The sequence below is a fragment of the Delphinapterus leucas genome, chromosome 18, assembly GCF_059928025.1.
Source record: "Delphinapterus leucas isolate spDelLeu-1000000601 "Yukka" chromosome 18, BTC_Dleu_Yukka2, whole genome shotgun sequence".
NCBI classification, from domain to species: Eukaryota; Metazoa; Chordata; class Mammalia; order Artiodactyla; family Monodontidae; genus Delphinapterus; species Delphinapterus leucas.
Window position 1 is genome coordinate 22027624 of NC_143146.1, and position 27402 is coordinate 22055025.

Sequence of the window (27402 nt, forward strand, 5' to 3'; positions counted from 1 at the left end):
ATGTAGAACATGTAACATGAATCTGATCCAAAGGCCTTCTGATTGTGTATTGCACAAGAGGCTCTTCTCTCAGGCATACCTAGAGTAAGAAATGTAGACTTGATATAAACTGATTTCGTTTTGATGCCAGTCTTATAGCCAGTCTTAGTTCTCTTTGACATAGAGATAGAAAGAAGGACAAGAAAATATAGATGGTTAGCATACTGTAGTATCATGTGGAAACTGCTATTTATACACACATCTCATCACTCTGATACAGTCTTTCAGATACATCTAAATATGTACTAACCATATATACATATACGCATGTATAAATATAAATGATTCATCTTTGTGTTTTCAACTGATGCAATGATTTGCCCACAGTTGTCCGTAAAGTTTACATATTGAATGAAATGTTTTAGAAAGCAAATTTTTTATTCAAAAGGACAAACAGAAGTGTTCTTTTTAAATTTGTTCCTCTTATGTAGAGGACTAACACCTGATCTTATTATAAATTATGTTAACTCATTAAAATATTTGTCCTGAGTGGCAATGTTATCTGCTGAATAAACGAATTCTGAAGTCAGAGTGAACTGGATAGGTTAAAATCTAGATTTTTGCCCTTACCAGTTCTGTAACATTATATATATTACATTCGTGCTCCAATTTCCCACTGTAATAGTAATTGTGGAATAGCTTTGTTCTAAGAATAGCTTTGTTACTATGTATAGAGTTATCATAGTAGTTAAAAACATGGGGAGTGCTCACAGTTGTATAAAATATTACTTATTATTATTAATATTAAACAACTAATTTTTTTAAAAAAACTACATGTTTATAGAGTAAAATTTGGACAAGTTAGCATGCTTGCCACTTTTTTCAGTTGTCAAGAATTTTTATAAATATCCACTAGAGGGTGCTGAAAGAGAAAAAAAGCTTTAAACCAAGGGAGTTGTTAGGAATGATTCTCTTAATTCTTATCAATATCATACAAATATTCAAGGTTGGTTTTAGACTGAAAAATCCTTATTTTCATTTTTCCTCCCCCCCCCACCAAATCGAGGATTTCTACTAGTTTCAAAGATTTGTAATTTTTTGTTGAAAGCGTGTTTCTATGTATATAGGAAGGAAGAGCAGGTAAGTGTTATTTTGAATTGCTTCGGTTCTTAAGCTGGAGAAGCTGTGCTTTAAAAATTGTTTTAAGGCTAAATAATTGTTTAAAGCTGTGAAATTTCTAAAAATTAGTGTTTGCTAAGTTTTAGTAGGTTGCAGTTACAATTAAAACTACTTTTTAGAAATGCCTCTGATTATAATTAGCCAAAGAAAAGGCTACAAAATATTTCAAGGAGTATTTGTTTTACTGTAGTCATGTGACTTTAAATTTAATACTATTTGAGGCTAAAGGAAGTGAAAGTCCTTCTTAGTTCAAAAGAGTGTTTTATGAGGGTTAGATTTTATTTTTTATTTCCCCAGAAAATCTGGTATGATATATCAAAAACTAACTTGTTCCCTCTGTCCTTTCCCTCCCAAAAAAACAACAAAGGATGTCTGTCAATTTAAACAAGTATAACTTATTATGGTTGCCTGATTATTAGGTCTTAATTTTTATTAGAATTTATTAGTGTTAATACTTTATTGGTATTTATTTATCATATATCATAATAATTTATGTACTATTTCAATATAGGGGAACATGAAAATTATAAATAATACTGGACATATTTTCTTGAACCTACAATATACATAGTAATGTTATGTAGAATATATATACCTAGAATATATATACTTTCAAAATATGTCATAAGAAAACCTCAATTATTCCAGAAGATACATTAGATATTAATAAAGTAAAATGTATACAATAAAAGCATCAAAAAGATAATTATATTAACAAAAAAATCTGTATTTATCTTCATGTAGGTGTGTAGGTAAGTTATAAATGCGTTTTTGGCATGTTGAATATAGATTGGTTCTGAAGGACTATCTTTCCCTGGGTATCTGAGTGAATTATTTACAACTCAAAAGTTTATTCTCTAAGTTATGTAACACTTTTTAAAATATTATATATTGAAATGTAATATTTCTTATTTTGTTTGGAGTTTTTTGGCAAGATTTCTGTTAACAAAAGAAGTCAACATTATTCAGTAGATTCTGTCAAGGATAATTCATTCACTTTCTTGGTTAATATTAATACTCCAGTGATGACATTAATAGTTCAGTAAATGTCTTTTTATATTAACTCTACCATTATCAAATGAAAAACGCAAAATTAAAAAATACTGAACCATCTGTTGAACTATGTACATATATTTCTCAACAAACATGTGTACCTTGCCAATTATTTTGTTTCTTTACAGAACATAGATCCAGTTGTAACAAAGAAATTTATTTCTCTATATATATACATTATATTCAAGTTCATGATATTTACAGCTTTATCTTATTGAAATAATATGTTGAACAAAATGAAACTGACATATTTTATAAAAAATGGTTGAATATCACAATTACAAGATTAAAACTATTAAAGTAAGTTTGCATCCTTCAGTGACACAGCAATATGTCTGAACTGTGATTGGCAATAGGAAGACATCCAGAAATTTAAAATCCCCTGTAGGTGGTCCACGAAGCCTATCATGCATATTTGATTCAGTGGTATTTACCTACCATTACTGTTAATCATCTGAATACAAAGTAATATAGTCACACGGATTGTGTTATAATATCTGCCATATGACAACATTTGGAAAGATCCATGGGGATCAATATTTTTATTTTTTATTTTCATCATTAGGTTTTGTAATGTGGACAAAAATTAAAAATTAAAACTCTATATGTTCCTGAGAAAAAGTAAGTAAACGTCCTAAGATTACATGATAATGAGAACGTACAAAGAAATTATTGAACTTGAATAACTACTTATAACTATGTGCAACTCTAGGAAAAAAAATATGAAGTAGACACTAGCTTTCCCTCAATGAGTCTTTACAATCAATATAATCCACAGTCTACCATTATTCCACTGGACCTGTTTCTCTTGAACACTGCTCATTATTCATCATGGAAACATCCATCAACATTTTTTAGTTGTTTTTTTGCAACTTTGTTTTCTTTTTTTTTTAGAAAAAAGTCTTCTTAGTCATCCATTTGAAGTAGGGGATTTTTTTGTTGTTGTTGTTATGAAGACAAGACAACTTACAGTCCAAGCTTCCAGGAGAAATTTTTTGTTTTGTTTTCAGTTTTGCCAGGTTAAGCAGTGGCATCAAAGAGTTCCTTTGTGTCAGCAGATTTCAAATCAAAACAGGAAGTTTTATTGTAAGACCTCTCTTAGAATAAGGCAATTCCATTATTAGTTTTATACTTTTGTTCTCAGATCAAATTGAGCATGAAGGAAACTTAAGATTTAAGTAACAAATTAAACTTTTTATTAAATGTTCAACGCAAAAGGCAAGTTTCCTAAATACCCATTCATGTGTCACTTTAAAAATATATAAATTTTTCTAAGATACATAGACTTTTCACTGAGATGACATTATTCTTGATGAATGTGTGCAAATGTCCCCATATACCAAGAGGTTTTTGGTGAAAGGTGAGAAGATCTTCTATTCTTCCTCATAAAAGTCACATTCCTTTAGTTAAATTGCGTGTTATTGTCAGAAGTGAAGGTATCCATAATGATTATGTTCTGACTCTAACAGAACCAAAAAAGTAAGTAATTATAGTAAAGAGTTTGGGGCTTCTCTTTCAGTGAAACATGAAAGAGAATCCTAAGTTCAATATTTGGGAATCAAATTCAAAGGTTACTGTATAGCATGGCATTGTGAAAGATAGGCAATATTCTTTTATTATTATTTTCTGTGAATGGAATTTATGTATATAAGTCAAATTATTTTTTCAAGTAGACTTCACCGCGTTATTATTTTAAAGAAAACTTTTACTTCGAAATAAGAAAAAACAAAATGTCTTTATTAATGTTTATAAAACCAGTGCACAAGATCTCTACAGATCTATAAATTTAGACATTATTTGAAAATATTTGTAATATTCAGTCTGCATAGCATTATCATGAATTTCACTGTAATTCCCTGAGAGTACAGAGCAGACAGAGCCCACGATAATAACTGTTTCTCAAGTATGTGTGCTGTATTTTTCTTTTACATTAATGATACAAGTATTTACTTAAAAAGTGACATTTATTTAGACTTATTTCTTTAAATTCTTTCTTAAAAGAATGAAATCACCAACGAATATTGAAAGACCATCTGTAGTATTATCATCCCCAAAGAGTCATCAAGTTTTATACATTCTACCTTCAGAGTATTTAAATATGTCTCATTCTACACTGCACATGGTGCAAAGACCTCTCTCTTCAAACCTTCCATTTTCTTGAGTTGGAATCAATCTGCTATACATCTTCACTTGACCACTTAACTGTGGCACTGAAGAAGGTGGGCAGGTGTTCTGAAGTAGAACTAGACCTATACAGAATTAATAAATCTCTTTCACTGTTAATTTTTTTCCCTCTTTCCAGTGAACAATCTTTTTTTTAATTCTCTTTGTTCCAGATAAAGTATTGGTCCAATAAATTTCATAAAATATTCTTCCATCTGGTCTGTGTCGCATTGGATAAGCAGGGAAGGAAAGGCCTTCTCCTAAGTCCTGATACCGAAAGTACTGCTCTGCCTTACATATGCTGCTGCTCTAAGGAGACTAACACAGATACGTTTATTTCTTTTGACTGCTTGGTACTCTTCAATGTGACAAGAATATTTTCACGTTTGCTATTTAAGATGCACATTCTAAAAAGCATAACTTAGAAGATATGATTTAAAAAGATTACTTTTTAGTATTTTTCAATGTAGAGTCACTGGGGTAAATTATGTGGAAAGAGTAATAAAACTGAGTATTTATTGTGATCACTTAAGATATTTATTATTAAAACTTGGAGCAAGCTACACGGGAAAATACTTTTCCAGGTAATCATTGGAAATTAAAAATGTTGCTAAAATAAATGTTGTCCAACAATAATTAACACATTCTGCCATGAGCATTTTGGAAAGAATGACTGCATTATTGACTTAGTGAAACAACTGAGGAACTGTAGTTAACAAAACATAGAGCTGGGTGGATTTAGCTATAATCATTTCAAATGTGCTGTTATGTACTTTACTATTAAGTTTGAGGTAATGCTAAGTAATTCATTATCAATATTACTCCTTTGAATTAAGTTAAAAGTTACAGAATGTTTCTCAAACAATAATTCTTCACCTAACCTTTCTTTATGTTCCCACCCAAAACTTATGAAAATTGTAGAGAATTTTTTCAAAGGCTTGTTAGTCACTCCTTTTATCCCTGACCATTGTGTAGTTAACCAGTAATTTATGCATGAAAAAGATAACATATTATATATAGGCAAAGGATTCAAGAAAAATAACAGCAAATATATACTAGTATATATTATGAATAAAATCAACACATCCTCAAGCTGGAGAAGATATATCAGTTTATAAGGAATTTATTTCCATTTGTCCCATATGGCTATTTGAACAACTTTTCCACCACAGACTATACTTCCAGAGCATTTCTCGTGTTATTTTGCCTCCAAAACCTAAATGAATGCATTTGGAGAATTATGTCTACAGTGTTAGAAGAAAAATTATTCTAGTTCCCTGTTTTCTCACTGATTCTAACTCTGTTTTGTCACCACCTGTCTAAATCATTAGACTGATTTAAGTTAACTTGGCTCTCAGTTAGCAGCAGACTCTGCCCAAAAGTAATTCATTTCCTTTATTCTCTCTTATTCTCCTTATTATCTTATTCCTTATCTTTATTCTCTTTCTCCACACCCTCATCTGTATTATAATCTCTATTCTATCAAAGCACACAGTGCTATTAAATGAGGAACTTAGTGAGAAGCTGTAAAATAAAGAAAAGTGAGAATATTAGAAATTGCCTCAAAATCCTTAGCTTTTAAAACAGCTATTCCACATTAAGGATATGAAAACTTTGTGAATTTGAGTGCATAACTGCAGACAATCATTAAATAATAACCTAATCTGTATCTTCCTGTTTCGATGATATAAGCTGCAAAAAACCTCTTAAAAAATACTTTTTCTGAAATGAGACCTAATATAATATAGGTAACCTCTAGAACCTATAGGGAAGAGTGTTTCTAAACATAGCCTGTTTCAAAATGAATAAATGATAGCATCTAGTATATTCATTTTGGCTCTGAAAAAGTCCAGGTCCTTGGAATGTAGGCAGAGAGGAGTGAGTTTTAAAACATAGGCATTTGGGGAAATAACGAATCTGACAGTTGAGAGTTTTATTAGTGATGATTCAGAAACTTTTAAGAGTTGAAGAAACAAGTAACTTTTTAAATATAATCTTTTTAGGAAAAAAATGCTCCCTAAGCTAGTACCATAAAAATCAGGTTATTGTAATTTTTACGTATTCATTTAACTTGTTTCATTTTATCTGGAAAGACATAATTTCATATTTTTGAAAGTGAAAGGCTGTTTTCAACTAGAGACAACCATTTGTAATGAAGATTCCTGAAGGTATTTTTAACTGATCATATTTCCATTCCAAATAAATACTATCTACCTGAAAAAAGAACCTCATTTCTAATCTCATTATTGAACGTTGGCTGTAGGGAAAAAAAAGGAGTATAAAGCTTAGAGTCTCAGACATGAGGCTTTGAAGATTTTTTTTTTCAAATGGTGAATACAAAAATACAAATGTTTCAGGAAAGCAGTTCATGTTAACATTTTAAGATTTAATTAGTGCACAATTTCAACCATAAATACCAGTTAAAAACAATAAAACTGAAGTAACTATTCTATTGGTAGCATACTTGCAGTTTTTCTGCACACATGTGCAAACAGTACAGTACTGTGCTAGATGAGAATTTAATATAGTGTATTATTTAGCCTGCTGTATAACACAATATTATTAAACATTTAAAGAAACATGTAATTATTCGCATCAAAATTCACTTGCACTGTATTTGGTATTTAAAGGGAGAGGAAAAACCATTTGCCAGAGGAGGAGTTGAGTCCCAAGGTGGAGCTGTCTCTTGTGTTAAATGACACTGGCCTATTAAAGCGCTCTGCTGGGGAAGGGCTTAAAGGCTGAGTCAAAAGCCAAGAAGTCTATTTACGCCTACCTCCCAGCCCTTGGCAATCTGACTAATAACAAACTGAACTAACAAGAAAGACTAGAAAGGGAGGAAAGAGAACATTGCTGCAGCTTGCATCTACAGCCTAAGAAAGCAAGAGTGATCAACCCCAGCTCTGTTACACATCTTGTTTACTTACTGCACTCGGCAGCTTGCAAATGGTTAACTATATGCAAAAAAAGTCAGCATAGCTGTGAAGTATGCCGTGAATTTTAATTGGGGAATAAAAGGACAACTGCTTCAGGATGATCTAGTATGCACTCTGCTTGAAATATTTTCAATGAAATGCTCAGCATTTTGTGTTTGACCAGAGGTTTTAACTTTATAAAGCGATGGGACTTGCCAAAAAGTGATATTTGAGAAGAAAGTACGTGGTGGTCGGTGTTTTCTTTTTTAATAAAGAAACTGAATTTACTTTGAACATCTCTTCCAGCTGTGCATTACAGATAACGTCAGGAAGTTTTTGCTTTACAGGTAAGATGAATGTTTCCAGGCTTTCCTTATACATATTTTTGCATTATCCCAAAGTGACTGAATTTCTGTTTGCCTCTTTAAAAAAAAATAACTTTGCATTAAAGGATATCCAGTTTCATTCTTGCTCACTGGCACAACTAATGCTGTAGCAGATGCCTGTTTTCTGTGAGCAGCAGGCATTTAGTCCAACAGCTGGCTGTAGAGAAGAACAAGTAAAATAATATGCTACTATTTCTTTTACAGCATGCAGTTTGTTATGGGAAACTGAATTATTTGTGCTTTTTGAAGGGAAGATTACTTCCAAACACCATTGTTGTATTTGAAATACAAGCACAATATGAAAAGATTCTTTGTATTTTGTATACCACTTTTATTTTTTCCTGACTTGAAAATATGTAAATAGAGGTTTTTTGACCTCTTTAACACTGTATCAGATTGTCAATATAGAACCACTTTTCACATTTGTGTGTATTTCTGAAAAGACTAGAAACTGTTCCCTAGGACATTTTGAAGAGCATAAAATGCACATAAGATTTAAAAAAAATAACGAGAGGAGAGAGTCTCATCTGGAAGTTATTTACTCTTTTCTTAAGATACTGTGCCTGGTGAAATGCATAGTATTCTTTCTTGGTAATCTATGGAAAAGTAGTTTCAGTGTTTGTGGATGCTAATCCACAAGATGAAGACTTCCAACTTCAAGCTGCTTGATTCTAAGCATAGCCCTCAGAGCTGTTTAAAATCAAACTATTTCCCTATGGAAACATTCAGCCTGCTAACTTTCACTTTATATAGAAAGGGACTCTATTGTTTGATGTCCTTGGTTGCCTTTTACCTTTCAGGAACTTCATACTATACATGTTTTCAATAAGACAATGTATTTTCATGGAGTGAAAGTTTATTTTCAGGATTATTGATTGGATTCTGGGATGTATTATCTAATTGTGATTTTTAATTAGATTCAAAGTTCACATTCCATCCAGAAACATGAAAGCAATTATCATTTCCAAAAGTCGAATAGTTATAAGATGTGGTGTTTCTTTACCTTTCGATTTAGTCTATATAAATTTAAAGTGCAATATTTAAAAGAAGGGAATAAAATTAGATACCATTAGACTTCAAAGTATTTACCACATCACTGCTGTCATTTTAGAGCTAGAATTTTTTTTTTTAATTGCTATGTCAGGTGCAGGTATTAAATTTTTAAGGAGTTGGAATATGTGATATTGTTATCTTGAACTGTCATTTTTTATTTCCTAAATTAGAGATATCCTCAAATATTTTAATATAGTGAAGCTTGCTTTAGAGTTCATTGTTTGCAACATTAAGCCTTATAATAAAGATCAACTGCTTAACTATGTGATGACATTCAGTGCCCTAAAACCTGGTTCAAGACCTCATTAGGGAGTCATTTGCTAGAAATTTATATGAGGCATTGTTTGTTCTTTTATAATAGCCTGAAATATGTGTTAAAGATCAATTTTTCTTCTTTATTTTTTATGATATTAACCTTATCCACAGAATTTAAAAGTAGCAGTGAATATTCCACCTCTAGAAATTCAATATAAAGTGTGACTGAAGTGAAATTTGAATGGATGCCTTTAAGCATATATATCTGATACTACAAGGCTTATACAAACTGCCCTAGACAACATAGTTAAAACAAAATCTTTTATAAAGTTCAACTTTACTACATAGAGACATATTTTTTCTCAAAGTTTTAAAATAAATAATGGAATTAATAAGTATCTTAAGCCAAAATCAACGCAGGTTAAACACAGAGTTACTAGATGTTATATTGTGATATCCAGTTCAAAAACAAAACTAAAGGAAGTGTATAATGCATGCAAACATACATTCCTTCTAATGATCATCTTTGAATTCCTTACGGGTCTCTCTGCTTCTGGCTAATACCTACATATTTGTCTTTTATTGTAATCCTTCAGCCTTAGATTCATTTAGTTTGAGCTAAAAACTAAAAAAAGCCAGGGTCTTCTCAAGTATACATTTTTGTATCATATCAAAGTATCAATGGTCCATTTAGCCAGCACCCCTCATGTCTATTAAAATGCAGATTATTTGGTAGATTTGAAGACAACTGAGTTGACATTTTAAATTCTCCCTGACCTAAATTTTAGATTTTTATCACAATGCAAGTTAAAAGTAAAATAAACCTGCCAGTCATAATATTTGTAAAAAGTAAAAGAAAATGTGGACTCAGCAATGTATTTATATATTCAGAATAATAATATTTTGCCTTTTAGAGGAAAACCTATCATTTTGAAAATGTCAGATTCATCTCCTCCCTGCTCCTGGCCACTGAAGCCCATTGCTATTGCATTTTATCTTACAGAATCAGATCCATCACAAGACAACATGAAACTTTGGAGTCATCTCTTGTATTCATCTCTCCTTGCCTGTATATCGTCACAGTCCCAATCACCAATGTCCTCTGCCTCAGCCAGAGGTTCTTGTGACTCTCTTTGCAATTGTGAGGAAAAAGACAGCACGATGCTAATAAATTGTGAAGAGAAAGGTATCAAGAAGTTATCCCAAATAAGCGTGCCACCATCACGACCTTTCCACTTAAGTTTAGTAAATAATGGTTTGACAATGCTTCACACAAATGACTTTTCCGGGCTTACCAATGCTATCTCAATACACCTTGGATTTAACAATATTGCAGATATTGAGGCTGGTGCATTTAATGGCCTTGGCCTTCTTAAGCAACTTCACATCAATCACAATTCTTTAGAAATTCTTAAAGAGGATACTTTCCATGGACTGGAAAACCTGGAATTCCTACAAGCAGATAACAATTTTATTACAGTGATTGAACCAAGTGCCTTTAGCAAGCTCAACAGACTTAAAGTGTTAATTTTAAATGACAATGCTATTGAGAGTCTTCCTCCAAACATATTTCGATTCGTTCCTTTAACCCATCTAGATCTTCGTGGAAATCAGTTGCAAACATTGCCTTATGTTGGTTTTTTAGAACACATTGGCAGAATATTGGATCTCCAGTTGGAGGACAATAAATGGGCCTGCAATTGTGACTTATTACAGCTAAAACTTTGGTTGGAAAACATGCCCCCTCAGTCTATAATTGGTGATATTGTGTGCAACAGCCCTCCATTTTTAAAAGGAAGCATACTGAGCCGGCTGAAAAAGGAATCAATTTGCTCCACTCCACCAGTGTTTGAAGAACACGAGGATCCTTCAGGATCATTACATCTGGCAGTAACATCTTCAATAAGTGATGGTCGCATGTCAACCAAGACCACGTCTCTTTTAAAACCACCCACCAAAGCACCAGGTTTAATACCTTATATTACAAAGCCATTCACTCAACTTCCAGGACTCTACTGTCCTATTCCTTGTAACTGCAAAGTACTCTCCCCATCAGGACTTCTAATACACTGTCAAGAGCGCAATATTGAAAGCTTATCAGATCTAAAACCTCCTCCACAAAATCCTAGAAAGCTTATTCTTGCAGGGAATATTATTCATACCTTAATGAAGTCTGATCTAGTGGAATACTTCACTTTGGAAATGCTTCACTTGGGAAACAATCGTATTGAGGTTCTTGAAGAAGGATCGTTTGTGAATTTAACAAGATTACAAAAGCTCTATCTGAATGGTAACCATCTGACTAAATTAAGTGGAGGTATGTTCCTTGGTCTCCACAATCTTGAGTACTTATATCTTGAATACAATGGCGTTAAGGAAATATTACCTGGTAGCTTCAGCCCAATGCCTAAACTTAAAGTCCTCTATTTAAACAACAACCTCCTGCAAGTTTTACCACCACATATTTTTTCAGGGGTTCCTCTTATGAGGGTAAACCTTAAAACAAACCAATTTACCCATCTACCTGTAAGTAATATCTTGGATGACCTTGATTTACTGACCCAGATTGACCTTGAGGACAACCCCTGGGATTGTTCCTGTGACCTGGTTGGATTGCAGCAATGGATACAAAAATTAAGTAAGAACACAGTGACAGATGAAATACTCTGCACCTCTCCAGAGCACCTAGACAAAAAGGAATTGAGAGCACTTAACAGTGAACTTCTTTGCCCAGGTTTGGTCAATAACCCATCCTTGCCAACTCAGACTAGTTACGTAATGGTCAATACTCCTACAGCCACAACTACAGCGGACACTATTTTTAAATCACTTACCGATGCTGTACCACTATCTGTTTTAATACTAGGACTGCTGATTGTATTCATAACTATCGTGTTCTGTGCTGCAGGGATAGTGGTTCTTGTCCTCCACCGTAGGAGAAGATACAAAAAGAAACAAGCTGATGAACAGATGAGAGACAACAGTCCTGTGCATCTCCAGTATAGCATGTACGGCCATAAAACAACTCACCACACTACTGAGAGACCCACAGCATCACTCTATGAGCAGCACATGGTGAGCCCTGTGGTTCATGTCTATAGAAGCCCATCCTTTGGCTCAAAGCATCTGGAAGAAGAAGAAGAAAGGAGTGAGAAAGAGGGAAGTGATGCAAAACATCTCCAAAGAAGTCTCTTAGAACGAGAAAATCATTCCCCACTCACAGGATCAAATATGAAGTACAAAGTCACAGACCAATCCACTGAATTTTTACCCTTCCAGGATGCCAGTTTGTTATATAGGAACATTTTAGAGAGAGAAAGAGAACTTCAGCAACTGGGAATCACAGAATACCTAAGGAAAAACATTGCTCAACTTCAGCCTGATATGGAGGTACATTATCCAGGAGCCCATGAAGAGTTAAAGTTGATGGAGACATTAATGTACTCAAGACCGAGGAAGGTATTAGTGGAACAGACTAAAAATGAGTATTTTGAGCTGAAAGCTAACTTACATGCTGAACCTGACTACTTAGAAGTCCTGGAGCAGCAAACATAGAGAGTTAGAAGGCTTTTGCAGAAATGCTGTGATTCTGTCTTAAGTCTAGACCTTGTAAATAAGTGCCTTATATGAGTGTATCATCAATCAGAACTTAAGCACAGCAGCAATCCTATGGGGAAAAAAGAATAAAAAGAAACTCAGGGATAACTGGGAGAAGCCATTGCATTGTCTTCAGGCAATTTTATCTATCCCCAATAAAATAAATCCTTGCATGTAAATCATTCAAGGATTATAGTAATATTTTCCCATATACATAAAGTGTTTCATAGAAGTCCTCCTGCACATCTAAAAGGGTTCAAAATTTAAGCAACCCTTATTTTCTTGAGTTATATTGCCCATGGATTAAATAGAATTGGATTTTGTCATTTAAAAAGTATACCTGTATATGTAATTATAATATGTAAGAAATATATTGTTTATAAAACCAGTATATATACCACAAAAATGTAAACTCTTAGATACACCTAGTTTTCTTGCAATAAAGGCAAAAGGAACTGGAACTTTAAAATTACAAATAGTAACAGTAAAGAAAAAATGGAAGGTTGAATTATATAGGCTATGAGTGGCTCAAAACTTTGAACCTTTGATGATTAAAAATGCCACTGCTATGCTTTCTGAATTTAAAAATGGAAATGATTAACAGTTCAGGTGGAATGGATAAGAAAACTTTTTGGTTTTTCTGCACATTTTTGTGGACAATCTTGTTAATGCTGCTGTGAATTAAGGTACGTCATTTGTGCTCAAAGTTTAATTCTTATTCTTGGGATATTTAAAAAATGCTACTGATATTCAACTGTAAATATGATTAGTGCATCTATTAAGTTTGGTTTCTTTCATAGCATTAATCCTTTGTACATTTGAATACCACAGTAGAAATATGTTTCTTGTGGTAAGTAAGAATTTGCTGGTGTAAAACAAATAGGAAATATTATTTTATTTTTATTGATGTAAACTGGTAGTTGCCATAAATTAGTAGCAAAAGGAACATATAAAGGGTAAGTAGTTTAAGTTGCCTCAAGACTGGGACAACGTAGCTTTATTTTACAAGAAAGTATAGCTAGATTTTTATGAACTATTTATTCTGTACAGTTTTGTATATTTTTGGTTCACAAAGGTAATTATTCTTGGGTGCCTTTCAAGAAAATTAAAAATACTGCTCACTACAATAAAACTAAAATTAAAACCCTCTTTTTAAATGTGCTTTCTTCAGTTAGTCTAATCTGTAATTCAGTCAAGTCAGGATTAACGCATACACATGCACGCAGGCACACAAGCACAAACAAGCAAAAACAAGATTTCTGTTTGTCGTCACCCACACAGAAGCAGTTTCTTCACCATGTGCAAAAGGGCCATTAAGTGTCTCAATGTGATTGACATGGAACCAAACTTTAAATCTGACCCGTGGTTTTCCCTTTCTGGCAAATCATTTTCCCACTCAATACAAATAGAAATGATTTTATTTTCTTCTTTCTGATTATAGAATCAATCATACAGCAGATTTTCACAAGACAAAGTGGATTTAAGATAATTTAGTTCTGTTTCCTGAACACCACTCAGATCCATGCACAGGGTTAGGAAGGAACATATTTCCTATGAGGAAGGATGTTTTTAATTTACTTTGCACTATTTTAGTGATTTGTGAATGTTCTATTAAATGTGTTGGTCTTCAACACTCAATTTTCTGCACTACTAACTAAATATACATTGTTTCTTTGATTTTGAATGAGACTTCCCTGTTAAAAACAGTAGGAGCCTGTGTGGCATGGTATGAAGAACAGTTATGAGTTCATTATGACATCATATCACTAAGTTTTTAAAAAATCATTGCATATATTAATATAAAGCAATAAAATATTATATATTAAAAAGTCCATTAAAAACCTAAATTTCTCCAGTAACTTTTAAGGTTGGAAAGGACAAAGATGGGAATTCTTTTTTAAATTAACACTTACTAAAAGGAAATCTGAGTGCATATGTAATGCTTATATGTTTATCCACTAAAAAATATTCAGCACAATGAGTAGTAAACCCTCCAAAGCATAAATTTAAATGTTACACTCTAAAGAAAAGAACAAATCAAGAGCAGAATTCATGTTATTGCTCAGTAGAGTGTCTGCCAATATTTCCTGATCCTAATCAAGTGCATAGAGGTATTAGAGAGACTTAAGAAATCCCCATGCCTGCAGGATCATTGGAATGGATCCATGAATGCAGACAGAGACATGTCCTCAGGAACATTCTTCTCTTTTGAGTGATGGAAATATTTTTTTTAAATCTTCGTTCATTGTGTATATAATATTCATTCTTCAACTTAAAATCAAAGACAGAACAAAGTTGCTTATGGAGTCATGTAAAAATATCCTCCAAATAAGGTTCAACCCCAATGCTGAAATCCTATAAGAGTCTGGATATTACTTACAATGATGTAGGAATAGTTATGGTTTCCAAAGAGTAAGAGTAAGGGCTTAACTGTTTAATTCATGATGGAACTTTTCTTATGTAATTTGTTTCCCTACTACAAGTAGTTGAGAGTTGGGAACTCTAGTGATGGTCTTTACCTCTTAATGGGTCTTGTGACTGGTGATAATCACTCAGAACTTCGGTTATTTTACCTGTATTTCATATGTCTTCTCCCTCCCACTACAGAATAATTTTAATTATATTCCCTGTTTGATTATTTACTTACAAGGCCAAGGTGGTCTCTTTCTGCAATTAATTGTCAGATTCAGAGTCCTAAATCCTAATTCTTCAGCCTTATTTACATTGTACCTGGGCATTCAAAAAAAATTAGACTTCTCATTAACCAAGGATTCTTTTTTTTAAAATTTAAACAGAAGTTACATTTTGTTCACTGCATATCAGGGCAAGCTCTGATTCATGTCTGAATCTTGAATGTTTGTAGTACTGTGATAGTAGTGTATAATCATACTGGATGAAACCCTTTCGATTCTGTCAATCTGTTAGACACAAATTGTATTAATGTGTATTTAACAAATTACTTTCACTAAATAACCATGAAAATACTTATTGGAAATTTATGAGTGTTCTTCAGATATCTTCCATTGATCTCCATACTGGGATGATAATTTTGCAATCTATATAAAAAAGGATTATATCAATAATGCTGATTCTCCCTCTTGAATCAATCTCATATCACAGAGGAAAGTTTTTCCTTGTTGCTCTAATAGTAAGTAAATGGAAGTAGCAGTATCATCTAAGCTGCTCTCATGCTTTGATTCAATTACTTTAAAATGCTTAAGCTTTAATCCAGGATTGACAAAAGTGATATGACTATCCCCTTGTCATTAAAAAGAAAAATTTTTTAATATACTGGTTTATGTCTTTACATATATTGGGTTGGCCAAAAAGTTCATTTGGGTTTTCCCGTAAGATGTTACAGAAAAACCTGAATGAACTTTTTGGCAATACATACATAATTATATATATAAATATATATGACTACATATATATATTTTTTGGAGAACTACTAAAGATGAAATAGATAATGATAGTCTCATATGTGTAATTTATTTGTATTATTTATTATTCTATGATAACTAATAGAGGTATAATCAAAGGTACTTTTAAAAGAAAAGGAATACTAATAACGCAGAATTGTTGGGCAATAATCTGTTTTTTTTTTTTAACACAAACAAATATATATCTAAGGGAAGATCACAATATTTCTTATATGTAAGACTTTCTACATAATTATCTTTGGAGGAGGCTGTTCTGTACATGAAAAGGGGTATCCATGTTCAGAAAATCCTGACTATTTAGAGAAGTTTGGATCTCCTGGTAATTGGGAAATGGTTTTACAATGAATTTGAGGTTTCTTCTCTATTTCTTTTCCCTGAACACTTTGTTGGTTCAAGCATGAATGGCTGCAGTTTTCTTCTTGAGAAGATGGAATATCATACAAGGACAATCTTTTACAATAGGAAAGGAGACAGTTACAAGGAGTGGTCCTATATATCTGGGCAGCCAAATCAAGAATGATCTCTTTAATGAGGAGCACACATGTGATTAAAAATACAATGTTTCTTTGTGATTTTTCAATTCCATACATCCTGAAATATAGATATTTGTCCAAATATTCCCTGAGACTTATAACTATAATAAATTATAGGACATAATAGTTGTTTATCACTGAATTATAAGATGATTATATTATTAAAATTATATTCTTTAACAACTTTCTGTCTTATATGGAAATAAACTCCATTATCTATTCTCTAGAACCCATCTAGTTTTTTAAAGTTGAATTTATATTTACTATACACACATCTATTCTATGTATGTGGAACATAGAGGAGACTGCCAGATGTAGAATCCTTTTCTAGCTGCTTTGAAAGTATAAACAGACAAATACTCTTCTGTTAGTGAATGTCTGTCAACAGATTAGTGAATAAAGAATGGAAACAATTCAAAACAACAAACTGCACACACGTACACAGAATCATTCATGTATTTCCAATTTAAATGATTTAAAATTGCACAATTTTTAAATAGAGAATTATTTCAGAAATGTGAAATATGGAAAGCAGAAGACCTGACCTTCCACAAATAATTATTGCCTCTTACATCTCTAAGGCTCTACCAGTGAGAAAATTGATTATCTGTAAATGGTAAGGTATTTTGAGTTGCCTGTGTAAATCTCCAGGCGTTTCATTGTCCTGTCATATTTGATGTTATAAAGTTCTTGAACAGATGCTACACGCAAAATGAATCATTTTGTTGCCAAGATGAACATGTTCAATTTTAAATTCGTGGTGTTATCAGTGATGAAAGTATCATTAGTGAATGGATGTTAAATGTATTTCCATCCCTTTATTTGGTGTTATGAGCAGTCTAAAGATATATAAGTCCCCATTACTGTGTTTTCATGACTCATACTGTTATAAGTTAATATACTGATACATGGTAGAATAAGAAAAGGAACAATAAAGTTCAGAGGAGTCATCATTCTGGAAGAATAAGATCAGTTTAAGTGCTACATATGATTTCATCAATTAAGGCTTTCAGGGACATGTTTTGGGCCTATTCCTAGCATTCTGAAGTATTTTGGCTTAGAAATATATATCTGAAAACATTGTATTATGATGCAGGAAACACAATTCCGAGATAACAGCACATCATAAACTTCTAGAGTTTATTCTAATTTTCTCATTTTACAAATAAAGGAGTTTGCCTTACATTACATAGTTAGTAAGAGTAATAAGGCCAGAATTGGAATGTTTTCTTATTGTTGTTGTTTACTTTGTTTTGTTTCATTCTCAGGGCACTGGTCTTCACCAGACTGCCTGTCATGAAAATGAATATTTACAGGCCATATAGAATCATAAAGAATGTATGTCTTACCCTTGCACATACTTTGCTTCTGTGTTTAGGTAGGACACTCAACTTCATGGAAGAAAAAATAGATGTTTGAGTAACTTTAGACATGGGTTACGTAATTCTAAATTATTCAAAATGGTATAAAAGCACATTTTAGATACAGCTAGAAAAGTGTTGAATGAGTTAGTGAATTAGGACAACACACACATGTGGCAGACAGAAACTTATTATGCAGTTTTTTATAAATTCAGAATTACTATTTATCAATATTCTTATATTTTCCAAACACAATTTTTAAGAATGTAATTTCTGTCATATTTCTTAGAATCAAGCATAGACAAAAAATACAATGGGTATAGTTCTCATGATATTTCATTGATTTAAAACTTCACGTACACACAATATGTAATATAAGTGTTGTTAGAATTATGATATAGAGATTATGGTATAGGATATTGGTATTTTCACTATTCCATTTTCTAAGATCTCTGCCTGAAGTGACTACATCTACGTGGTAATGCTTGTAAGTTAAAATAAAGATAATTATTTCAATGAATTTATCATTGGAATACTAGAAAGACAGCTTTATAACACTAAGGATTATATTTTTCTTTTTTAGTAAAATTTTATTTTAGAGCAATTTTAGGTTCACAGCAAAATTGATCAGAAAATGCAGAGTTCCCATATACCTGCTGGTCCCACAAAAGCCAAGCCATCCCCAAGGTAAACATTTTATACCAGAGTGGTACAGTTTTTATAATTGATTAATCTACATTAATACATTTTTATCACCCAAACTCATTGGTTTACATTAGGATTCACTGTAGATGCTGTACATTCTATAGGTTTTGACAAATGCATAGTGATATGTATTCACTATAATGGTATAATACTGCATATTTTCACTTCCCCATAAATCCACTGTGTGTTGTCTGTTCATCCCTCCCTGGCAACCACTGATCTTTTAACTGCTTCCAGAGTTTTGCCTTTTCCAGAATGTCATATAGTTGAAATCATACACTATGCAGACTTTTCAGATGGACTTCTTTCACTTAGTAATAAGCAGTTACAATTCTTTCATATGTTTTCATGGCTTGATTCCTCATTTTGTTATAGCGCTGAATAACACTCAATTGCCTGGATGTGCCACAGTTTATTTATCCGTTCACCTACTGAAGGATGTTATGGTTGTTTCCAAGTTTTGGAAATTTTGAATAAAAATGCTATAAACATCCGTTTGCAGGTTTTCATGAGGACATAAGTCTTTGACTCATTTGGGTAATACCAAAGAGCATAAATCTCAGATCATAAGATAAGAGTATGTGTAGCTTTCTAAGAAAACACCAAACTGTCTTCCAAAACGGCCAATTTGCAGTCCCTCCAGCAGCGAATGGGAATTCCTGTTGCTCCACAACCTCACCAGCATTTGGTGTTGTTAGTGTTCCAGATTTTAGGAATTCTAATAGCTTTGTAGTGGTATCTCATTGTTTTAATTTGCCTTTTCCTGATGTCATATGATTTGGACCATCTTTTCGTGTGCTGTTTTGCCATCTGTATATCTTCCTTGATGGGGTATCTGTTAAGCTCTTCAGCCCATTTTTAAAATAAGGTGATTTGTTTTGTTATTGTTGAATTTTAAGAGTTTTCTGTGTATTTTGGATAATGCATCTTTATCAGATGTCTTTTGTAAATATATTTCCTAGTCTGTGGCTTGTCTTCTAACTCTCTTGACAGTGTCACAGAGCAGACATTTTTAATTTTAATGAAATCCAGCTTATCAATTATTTATTTTATGGATTATGCCTCTTGTGGTATCTATAAAGTCATTACCATATTCAAGGTCACCTAGATTTTCTCCCATGTTATTTTCTAAGAGGTTTTTGGTTTTGTGCATTATATTTAGGTCCATGATCCATTTCCATTTTGAGTGAATTTCCATGAAAGATGTAAGGTTTGAAATCAGATTCTTTTTTTTTTTTTTGGCATGTGAATGCCCATTTGTTGAAATAACAATGTGTTGGGTTTTTTAAATCATATGCAATTTAAAATGGATTGTTTCATTATTTACAATATAATTTATTTTAGTATCTATATTTTTAGTTATTTAAAAAATTTTTATTGGAGTATAGGTGATTTACAATGTTGTATTAGTTTCTGCTGTATAGCAAAGTAAATCAGTTATACATATACATATATCACTCTTTTTTAGATTCTTTTCTCATATAGGCCATTACAGAGTATTGAGTAGAGTCCCTTGTGCTATACAGTAGGTCCTTATTGGTTAACTATTTTATATATAGTAGTGTGTATGTGTCAATCCTAAACTCCCAGTATATACCCCCACTGTATCCTACCCCCTGGTAACCATAACTTGTTTTCTACATCTGTAGTCTCTATATTTAATCCTTGAATGCCATTAACACTACATAGTATGTCTGACAAGGCATAACATATAAGAGAGAAAAATGTCAAGTTATAAAGATTAGTATCATTGGGTCTGAATTTCCTGAAGCCACAGTGTTGAATGTGAATGTAAAACAGTGAGCTTAGCAGGACTCTTCTTAGCAGTGTCCTTTATAAGGTTTGTATTATACCCAGGAGTTTTTTAGTACAATTCTGTACCTTTTTGTTTCAGCTGGAGTCATATGGCAAATATGTTTCTTTATGATTCATCTCTTTTATATATATTTGGATGGAAGCCAGGCAAAATATTCACAATTTGGAAGGAATATGAGAAATATATGAGAGTAATATGAGAAAAAATGTCACTCCTCAGGAATACATTTAGTGAATTAGAAAAGTGTTTGCTCTCCACTAGAAAGAGTACCTGCACTATTGATGCTTAAGAGCTGTGTGCCATTGCTGCATAATACCCAAAAGCCTGGAAATAACTGATCTCTAAATCACAGAAAATTACTTTCTTCCCAGCTCTCATATTGAGTTACATAATCATGGGAAAAGAATCCATCAAAATAGGAATGTAATGATTCATAGTGCCAGCATTGGGTAAAAATGTTAGTCTCAGCACTTCTAGGGAAGACATTAAAAAATGAAGCAGCTAGCAATAATGTACATGCATATATGTGTTAATGTATAAAGACATGTAAAATAATCTCAAAATAAATTTTCAAAATTATATTTATGCAGTTCACAGGTCCAAAAACATTGCCAGTGATGCCTAAATGATTCAAGATGAGGTAATGTCCAAATCCATATCACATTATATATCCGGATGTGATTAGACTTCAGTTTTACTACAGGGTCATAGTTCACTAAATAATTTCCTGTTGCCTTTGTCAAAGTTAATACTGCCTTTTCTGTATTGCTACTACCCTTCTCTGAAAAATTCCAGATTAAAGGGGTACAGTATATCTGAGTTTCTTTAGCTGATTTTTTTTCCCTCTGCAATACATTTCTTTTTTAACCCTAGAGGCATAGAATTCTAAAGGAAAATAATTACAAATGACCTTGACCTTTTCACTTGAAAATTAACTTCTCTGATAATCAGTCCTTTTGCTTTGGACTTCAGTAAAATAATAATGCAATGACACATAATTGTGTAATTAGTATTAAATTCAAAGGAAAGATGAATTGATCTAGGACTAGTGTTTCATCCTGGGATATTTATTCCTTTCAAAAGCACATTTTTGTTACCCTTTTCTCTAGTGTATTAGTCACACGTAGCTACAGCAATAAAACTTCAAATAGAATTTTTAAAAAAGCATTTAACTGTTGTAGCTCTCAAAACTTGTTGATGACTCAACCTTTTGTGACTCAATTACAAGAAGAGAGGTTATTAACTGATATGTGAAGATATGTGAGGATCTTATTTGTAGATCTTGTTCAGAGAACAATTATTGTTTAGAAAGATTAAATGAATATAATGCAGCATTTTGGCTGGGAAGACATATATGTATGTAATTCACAGAGGTGGCAGATTCTGAATGATACTTCATTTGTCAGTCATTGTGACTATGCTAATTAAAGATGAGAAATTTTTAAAAATCTAAAATAAAAAGCAAAGGAACAATAAAGTTTATAGTTTAAATTACACAGAAAGTTTCAGGAAAAATGATAATGAGAGTCAGAATTACCTACAATCAATCCTATGAAATTTTATGATTTTTTTCATTATCATTATTTGGAGCCAGACTTTAATTCACTGGATGCTTAAATTGTGGTAATAAAAGGAGTCTCACAAATTGATCGCAAGTGATCTGCAGAATAAAGGAATTTCCAATCTTTCATTATTTTTACGAGAAATATTGTTGGATTAAGTGAATCTATTCCCTCAAACTTAATTTTAGTTCATAGCATAAATTTTATAAACAAAGACAAAATCTTAGCTGCTAATAAAATTGTCATTGACTGTTTTATGTTTGATCTCTTATCCAGAGTTGAACATGCTATACAGATAAAAGGAGGTTGGCAAGAAAGAAAGTATAAACATACAGATAATTAGCCTGTGGAGACTTTCAAATGAATCATCCTTTTTCTAAATAGTTTTGTCAAGATATCTGGTTAGTTTAAGAAAACAATATCTAGATATACTGAGTGGTAAAATGGAAAGTGCATATACTATCCAAGGAGAATTAATATTTGTAAAAGACAAGAAACACATTGTACATCTATAAAATCCAAAATGATAATTTATACTGTTTTAATAACTTTGGAAATATTATAATTTTTTATAAAATAACAAAAGGTATTCTAATCTAATATTAAAGAAAAATTAAAATTATCATACTTCTTAATTGGAGAGGAGCTAATAAAGAAATTGCCATTTTGACTATATCCATTGCTGTGATAAACAAGATTTAATGCCTCTTTATTTTATTCTTTTTAATTTTGAAATCAAAGCCAAACTCTTAAGTAATATACATGTCAAATGCAAACTATCTCATTTACATTTCATTTAAGCAGTACTTTTCTCACTATTACATTGCTATTGCATTTGTCTGGACAGGTTTTTTCATTTCTGTTTCACTATTAAAGATGGTGCTTGGTCCACAGTGACTGAAGTAATGAGCACTTAAGAATGTGGACTTTGGATGGTGTCAAATGGTTAGCACCACTGCTGGCAATAGTATGAGTAGATGACTGCATTCACTTTTTGAGATATTCCTCACACATATATTGAAGCTATTCTCTCCTGGGTACTTAGAGCTTTAGGCATCCAATGTGGGTGAAAAGGAAGCCTCAGTGAGGCTGCTGGGAAGACTTGTTCATGGCAGGGTCACCATCGCAGCAAGAGTTGGGCTTTCTGACCTGGATTTCAACATCAGCTTCCATTCAAGTAATTCCGTTTAACCTTGAATGACCTGAATTCTATTAAGAACCTAGGATCCTTCTAATATGTCCTTAGATCATGACTAAACTGAGAAAATAAATGCAACGCAACAGTTTGCTCCAAAAGGAACATGTCTTTACATAGCAGTAAGGCCAGTTGATCACAGAACATTTCCTAACATTTAAGTTAGGAAATTAGAAGAATTTTTATGAAACAGAATTTATTTTTATGTAGGCATTTACTGACATTTAAGTATATCCAAGGGTATGGAAGTTTGATTTTAAAATGTAATTGAAGTATATTAGTTCAGTAAGTCCTGCTCACCTTATTGAGTGCAAATTATAGGCTGAAGCACTATAGAGTATAAAATGTTTAAAAAATAACAAGTTTTATTCTTCCAATAGCTTTTCATTTTATAAGAGAGACTTAGCACCCCATCCAAAATACATAACTAGCTATGATTAATTTTGTATGAGCAATTTACTCTATGCAAGTGTCTTTCAAACTTCAGTATTAACAAAATTCCCCCACCACTTTTTGATCATTAATAGAAAATTGAAAATTAGATTATATATGTTTCTGCAGCTAATCTAAGGCTTTTCCACATTTCTCAAAATTTAAACACAGATTAATGAATAATTTATTTGCACTGTATTCAGAAACTCAAAAACTGACTCTTCTTTAGCCAAAAGACCTATAGATTTTTTTTCTGAACATTTTGCGCATATTCCTATATTATATCTTTGGTTTATGCTATTCCTTCTGTTTCTAAAAGGCTCAGCCCATGACTTCCCTTCTCAATGAGTCTTGCCATAATAGCCTCAATAATTTTTATTAGACACTAGAATATACTGCCTTATATAGTTATCTTTCTTGTTATTATCCAATCTCTGTGTCTAGATTGCAAAGCCTTTGATGTCAGGAGGTATATTTTATACTTCCTTGTGTTCCCACATTTAACTGAGGAGTATATACTTGGCAGGAGCTCAAACATATATCCATAATTATATAGTAGGTAATTTTTGTTCTTTGTCAAACTCCATCAACTGTTTGAAAAAAATGTTTTTTCCTTGGAATATCATCATTGTTGAAAATCTGTATTTGAAATATTCTTTAATCACTGACCCATGTGTACTAATTCACTAGGAAATATTAATTTGATACTACCACTGTCATCTTCTAAGAAATGAAAGGAATAGGAATTTGTTCCTGTTAACATGTATATTCTATATTCCAAAATCTATTGGAGAAGAAAATTATAAATATTCTCTGGGAATGTTTGATTAGTTCATTAAAAATTATTATAATGAGAACACTTAAGATGAAATTTACCCTCTTCACAGATTTTTAAGTATATAATGTAATATTGTTAACTATAAGCAAAATATTGTACAGCAGAACTTATCCATCTTGCATAACTGAAACTTTATACCTCTTGATTAGCATCTCCCCATTTCCCCCTCCTTCCAGCCCCTAGCAACCACCATTTTGCTGTTTTGCTTCTATTAGTTTGACTATTTTAAATACCTCATATAAATGGAATCATGCAGAATTTGTCCTTCTGTGACTGTCTTATTTCTTAGCATAGTATACTCAAGATTCATGCATGTTGTAGCAAACTGCAGGATTTTCTTTTTCAAAGGCTGAACAATATTTCATTGTGTGTATATATCATATTTCCTTTATCCTTTCATCTGTCATGGACAGTTGGTTGTTTCCACATCTTGACTATTATGAATAGTGCTTCAATGAACGTGGAGGCGCTAATGTTTTTTCAAAAATCTTGATTTCAATTCTCTCAATAAATACCCAAAAGTGGGATTTCTGAATCATGTGGTAGCTCTATTTTTAGTTTTTGAGAAACCTGCATAGTAGTGGTGGGAAAACTGTATATCCACATGCAAAAAAATTAAATTGAACCCTTATCTTACATCATACAAGAAAGTCAATGTATAACAGATTAAAGACATTAAGGTAAGTCCCTGGAACCGTAGCACTCCTAGAAGAACACATAAGATAAAAGCTATATGCATTGGTCTTGGCAATGATTTCATAGTTGTGATGCCAAAAACGCAGGCAGCAAAAGCAAAAATAGACAAGTTGGATTTTTATCAAACTAGAATGCTTATGCGAAGCAAAAGAAACAGTCAAACAAATGAAAAGACAACCTACAGAATGGGAGAAAATATTTGTAAACCGTACATCTGATGAGGGGTTAATTTCCAAAAATATGCAAGGAACACCTACAACTCAATAGCAAAAATAGCTAATAACTAGATTAAAAAATGAGCTAAGTATTTGGATAGACATTTCTCCAAAGAAGACATACAAATGGCCAACATGTATATGAAAGTGTGCTCAAAAATCACTAATCATCAGAGAAATGCAACTTACAAACCACTATGAGATATCACCTCAAACTTTTCAAGATGGCTATCATTAAGAAAACAAAACCAAAAGGTCACAAGTGTTGATGAAGATGTTGAGAAATTGAAACACATCCACTATTGATGGGAATTCAAAAGGTGCAGCCATTTATAGAAAAAAAACTATATTGTACTGAGAAATTTTAGCATCTTGGTGATGGTGATTTAAGACAATAGCAGAAGATAAAGTTACCTATAATTTTACTCTTTTTTCCTAAAATTCTTATATTGTGTGAGGATGGTGACTTACTGTCTTGCAACTTAGAATTGTCTATTTCGTCAATTGATTAAGAATGCAGGTGTTGCAATAGATTGGTTGTTAAAGAAATTGAGAAAAACAGTTTATTCTGTTATATTCCGGTGATATTATAGCATCTATCTTCTCATGTTAAAACACTAAGCGTTTTAATTTATTAGCATATTACCTTCAGATTATTATAGATTATTAAAGATCACAGCAAGAAAGTATTTTTGAAGACAGTAGTGACATCAAGGATTGTGTTTTATTTATAAACTAGTTTTGGAGAATTTACAAGATAAGGATACATAGCAAGGAAGAAAAAACTTGTGAGAGAGTGTTTTAATTGAAGTTCTTTTAAAATGTTTGATTCAGATTTGCCAAATTAAACAAAGATGTCAATGGACAAATGCAGTGTAAATAGTTCTATGCTTTAATGCATTCTGTAATTGCTGATGTCACACCTGCCTTCCAGGGAAAGGTATAAAACATAAGAAAAGTGAAAAATTATTCCAGAAATTCTTAAAGCTACTATTCACTGATGTGTTAGGATCAGTATTAGTGAGAGGTCATAAGGTTGTTGACAAGATATTTGGAATCAAAAGCCGAGAAATAACAATGAGTTGGAAGAGACTGAAGCAAATGTAGGAAAGGTATTTTTTCAGGTTATCTACAAGCAGTAAATAGAAAATTTGATAAAACTTTCAGCCACAAATAGTTAAGCATACATGTAAAACAAAAGTAATTTACTCTATCCTAATATATAATATTAATACTGTATTGAATTAGCTTGCTATTAAATCATGAAAACTTTGGAATATAAATCTTTGTTTTTTACTTTATTATATAGTTATTCTGTACTTGAAGAACATTAAATTTCTATAAACCATGATATGAGAAGATTTTCATATATGTCTATTAAATTTGTTATAATTTGTCTTCTTAGTGTGCAAAGTCTTAATTTTGTTTTTTGGATTGATTTGCCTTGAGAATACTTTGAAATATTTTAACTTTCTAACTGGGTCCAAATATTTTGCATATTTCTAAGTGATAAATTATAATAGGCACTTAAGACATTTTTATTCACGATTTTCTTTTTGCAGAATACAATGGGGTTTATTTTTATTTGTTTACTTTGATTTTTTTTCAAGTTTTTTAGTAATCATTTGATTCTTTATTTAGATACACCTCATAAATAATGTGATATGTTCTCAGAAGAAAAAATACAAAATCTTGATAAAGTCACTTGATAAAGTCACCTGGGTTAAAATACATATTTGAAAAGACTGCGCAAAAAAAAAGAAAATGGTCAGAAGAACCTAGGGGCAAGACGGGAATAAATATGCAAACCTACTAGAGAATAGACTTGAGGATACGGGGAGGGGCCAAGGGTAAGCTGGGACAAATTGAGAGAGTGGCATGGACATATATACACTACCAAATGTAAAGTAGATAGCTAGTGGGAAGCGGCCGCATAGCACAGGGAGATCAGCTCGGTGCTTTTTGACCACCTAGAGGGGTGGGATAGGGAGGGTGGGAGGGAGATGCAAGAGGGAGGAGATATGGGGAC

At 32.2% G+C, this 27402-nt stretch overlaps 1 protein-coding gene across 1 annotated transcript; it reads left to right on the forward strand.

Annotated features, from left to right (window-relative positions):
* Positions 1-6814: 6814 nt before the first annotated feature.
* SLITRK6 (SLIT and NTRK like family member 6) lies at positions 6815-27166 on the forward strand. Its single transcript, XM_022576666.2, has 2 exons — positions 6815-7636; positions 9987-27166. Exon 2 carries the CDS (start codon positions 10010-10012, stop codon positions 12536-12538), a length of 2529 nt encoding a protein of 842 aa, XP_022432374.1. The 5' UTR covers positions 6815-7636; positions 9987-10009; the 3' UTR covers positions 12539-27166.
* Positions 27167-27402: the final 236 nt, after the last annotated feature.

Coding starts and splice junctions, on each gene's coding strand:
- SLITRK6 (XM_022576666.2), top strand. CDS start 10,010: ATGAAACTTTGGAGTCATCTCTTGTATTCATCTCTCCTTGCCTGTATA.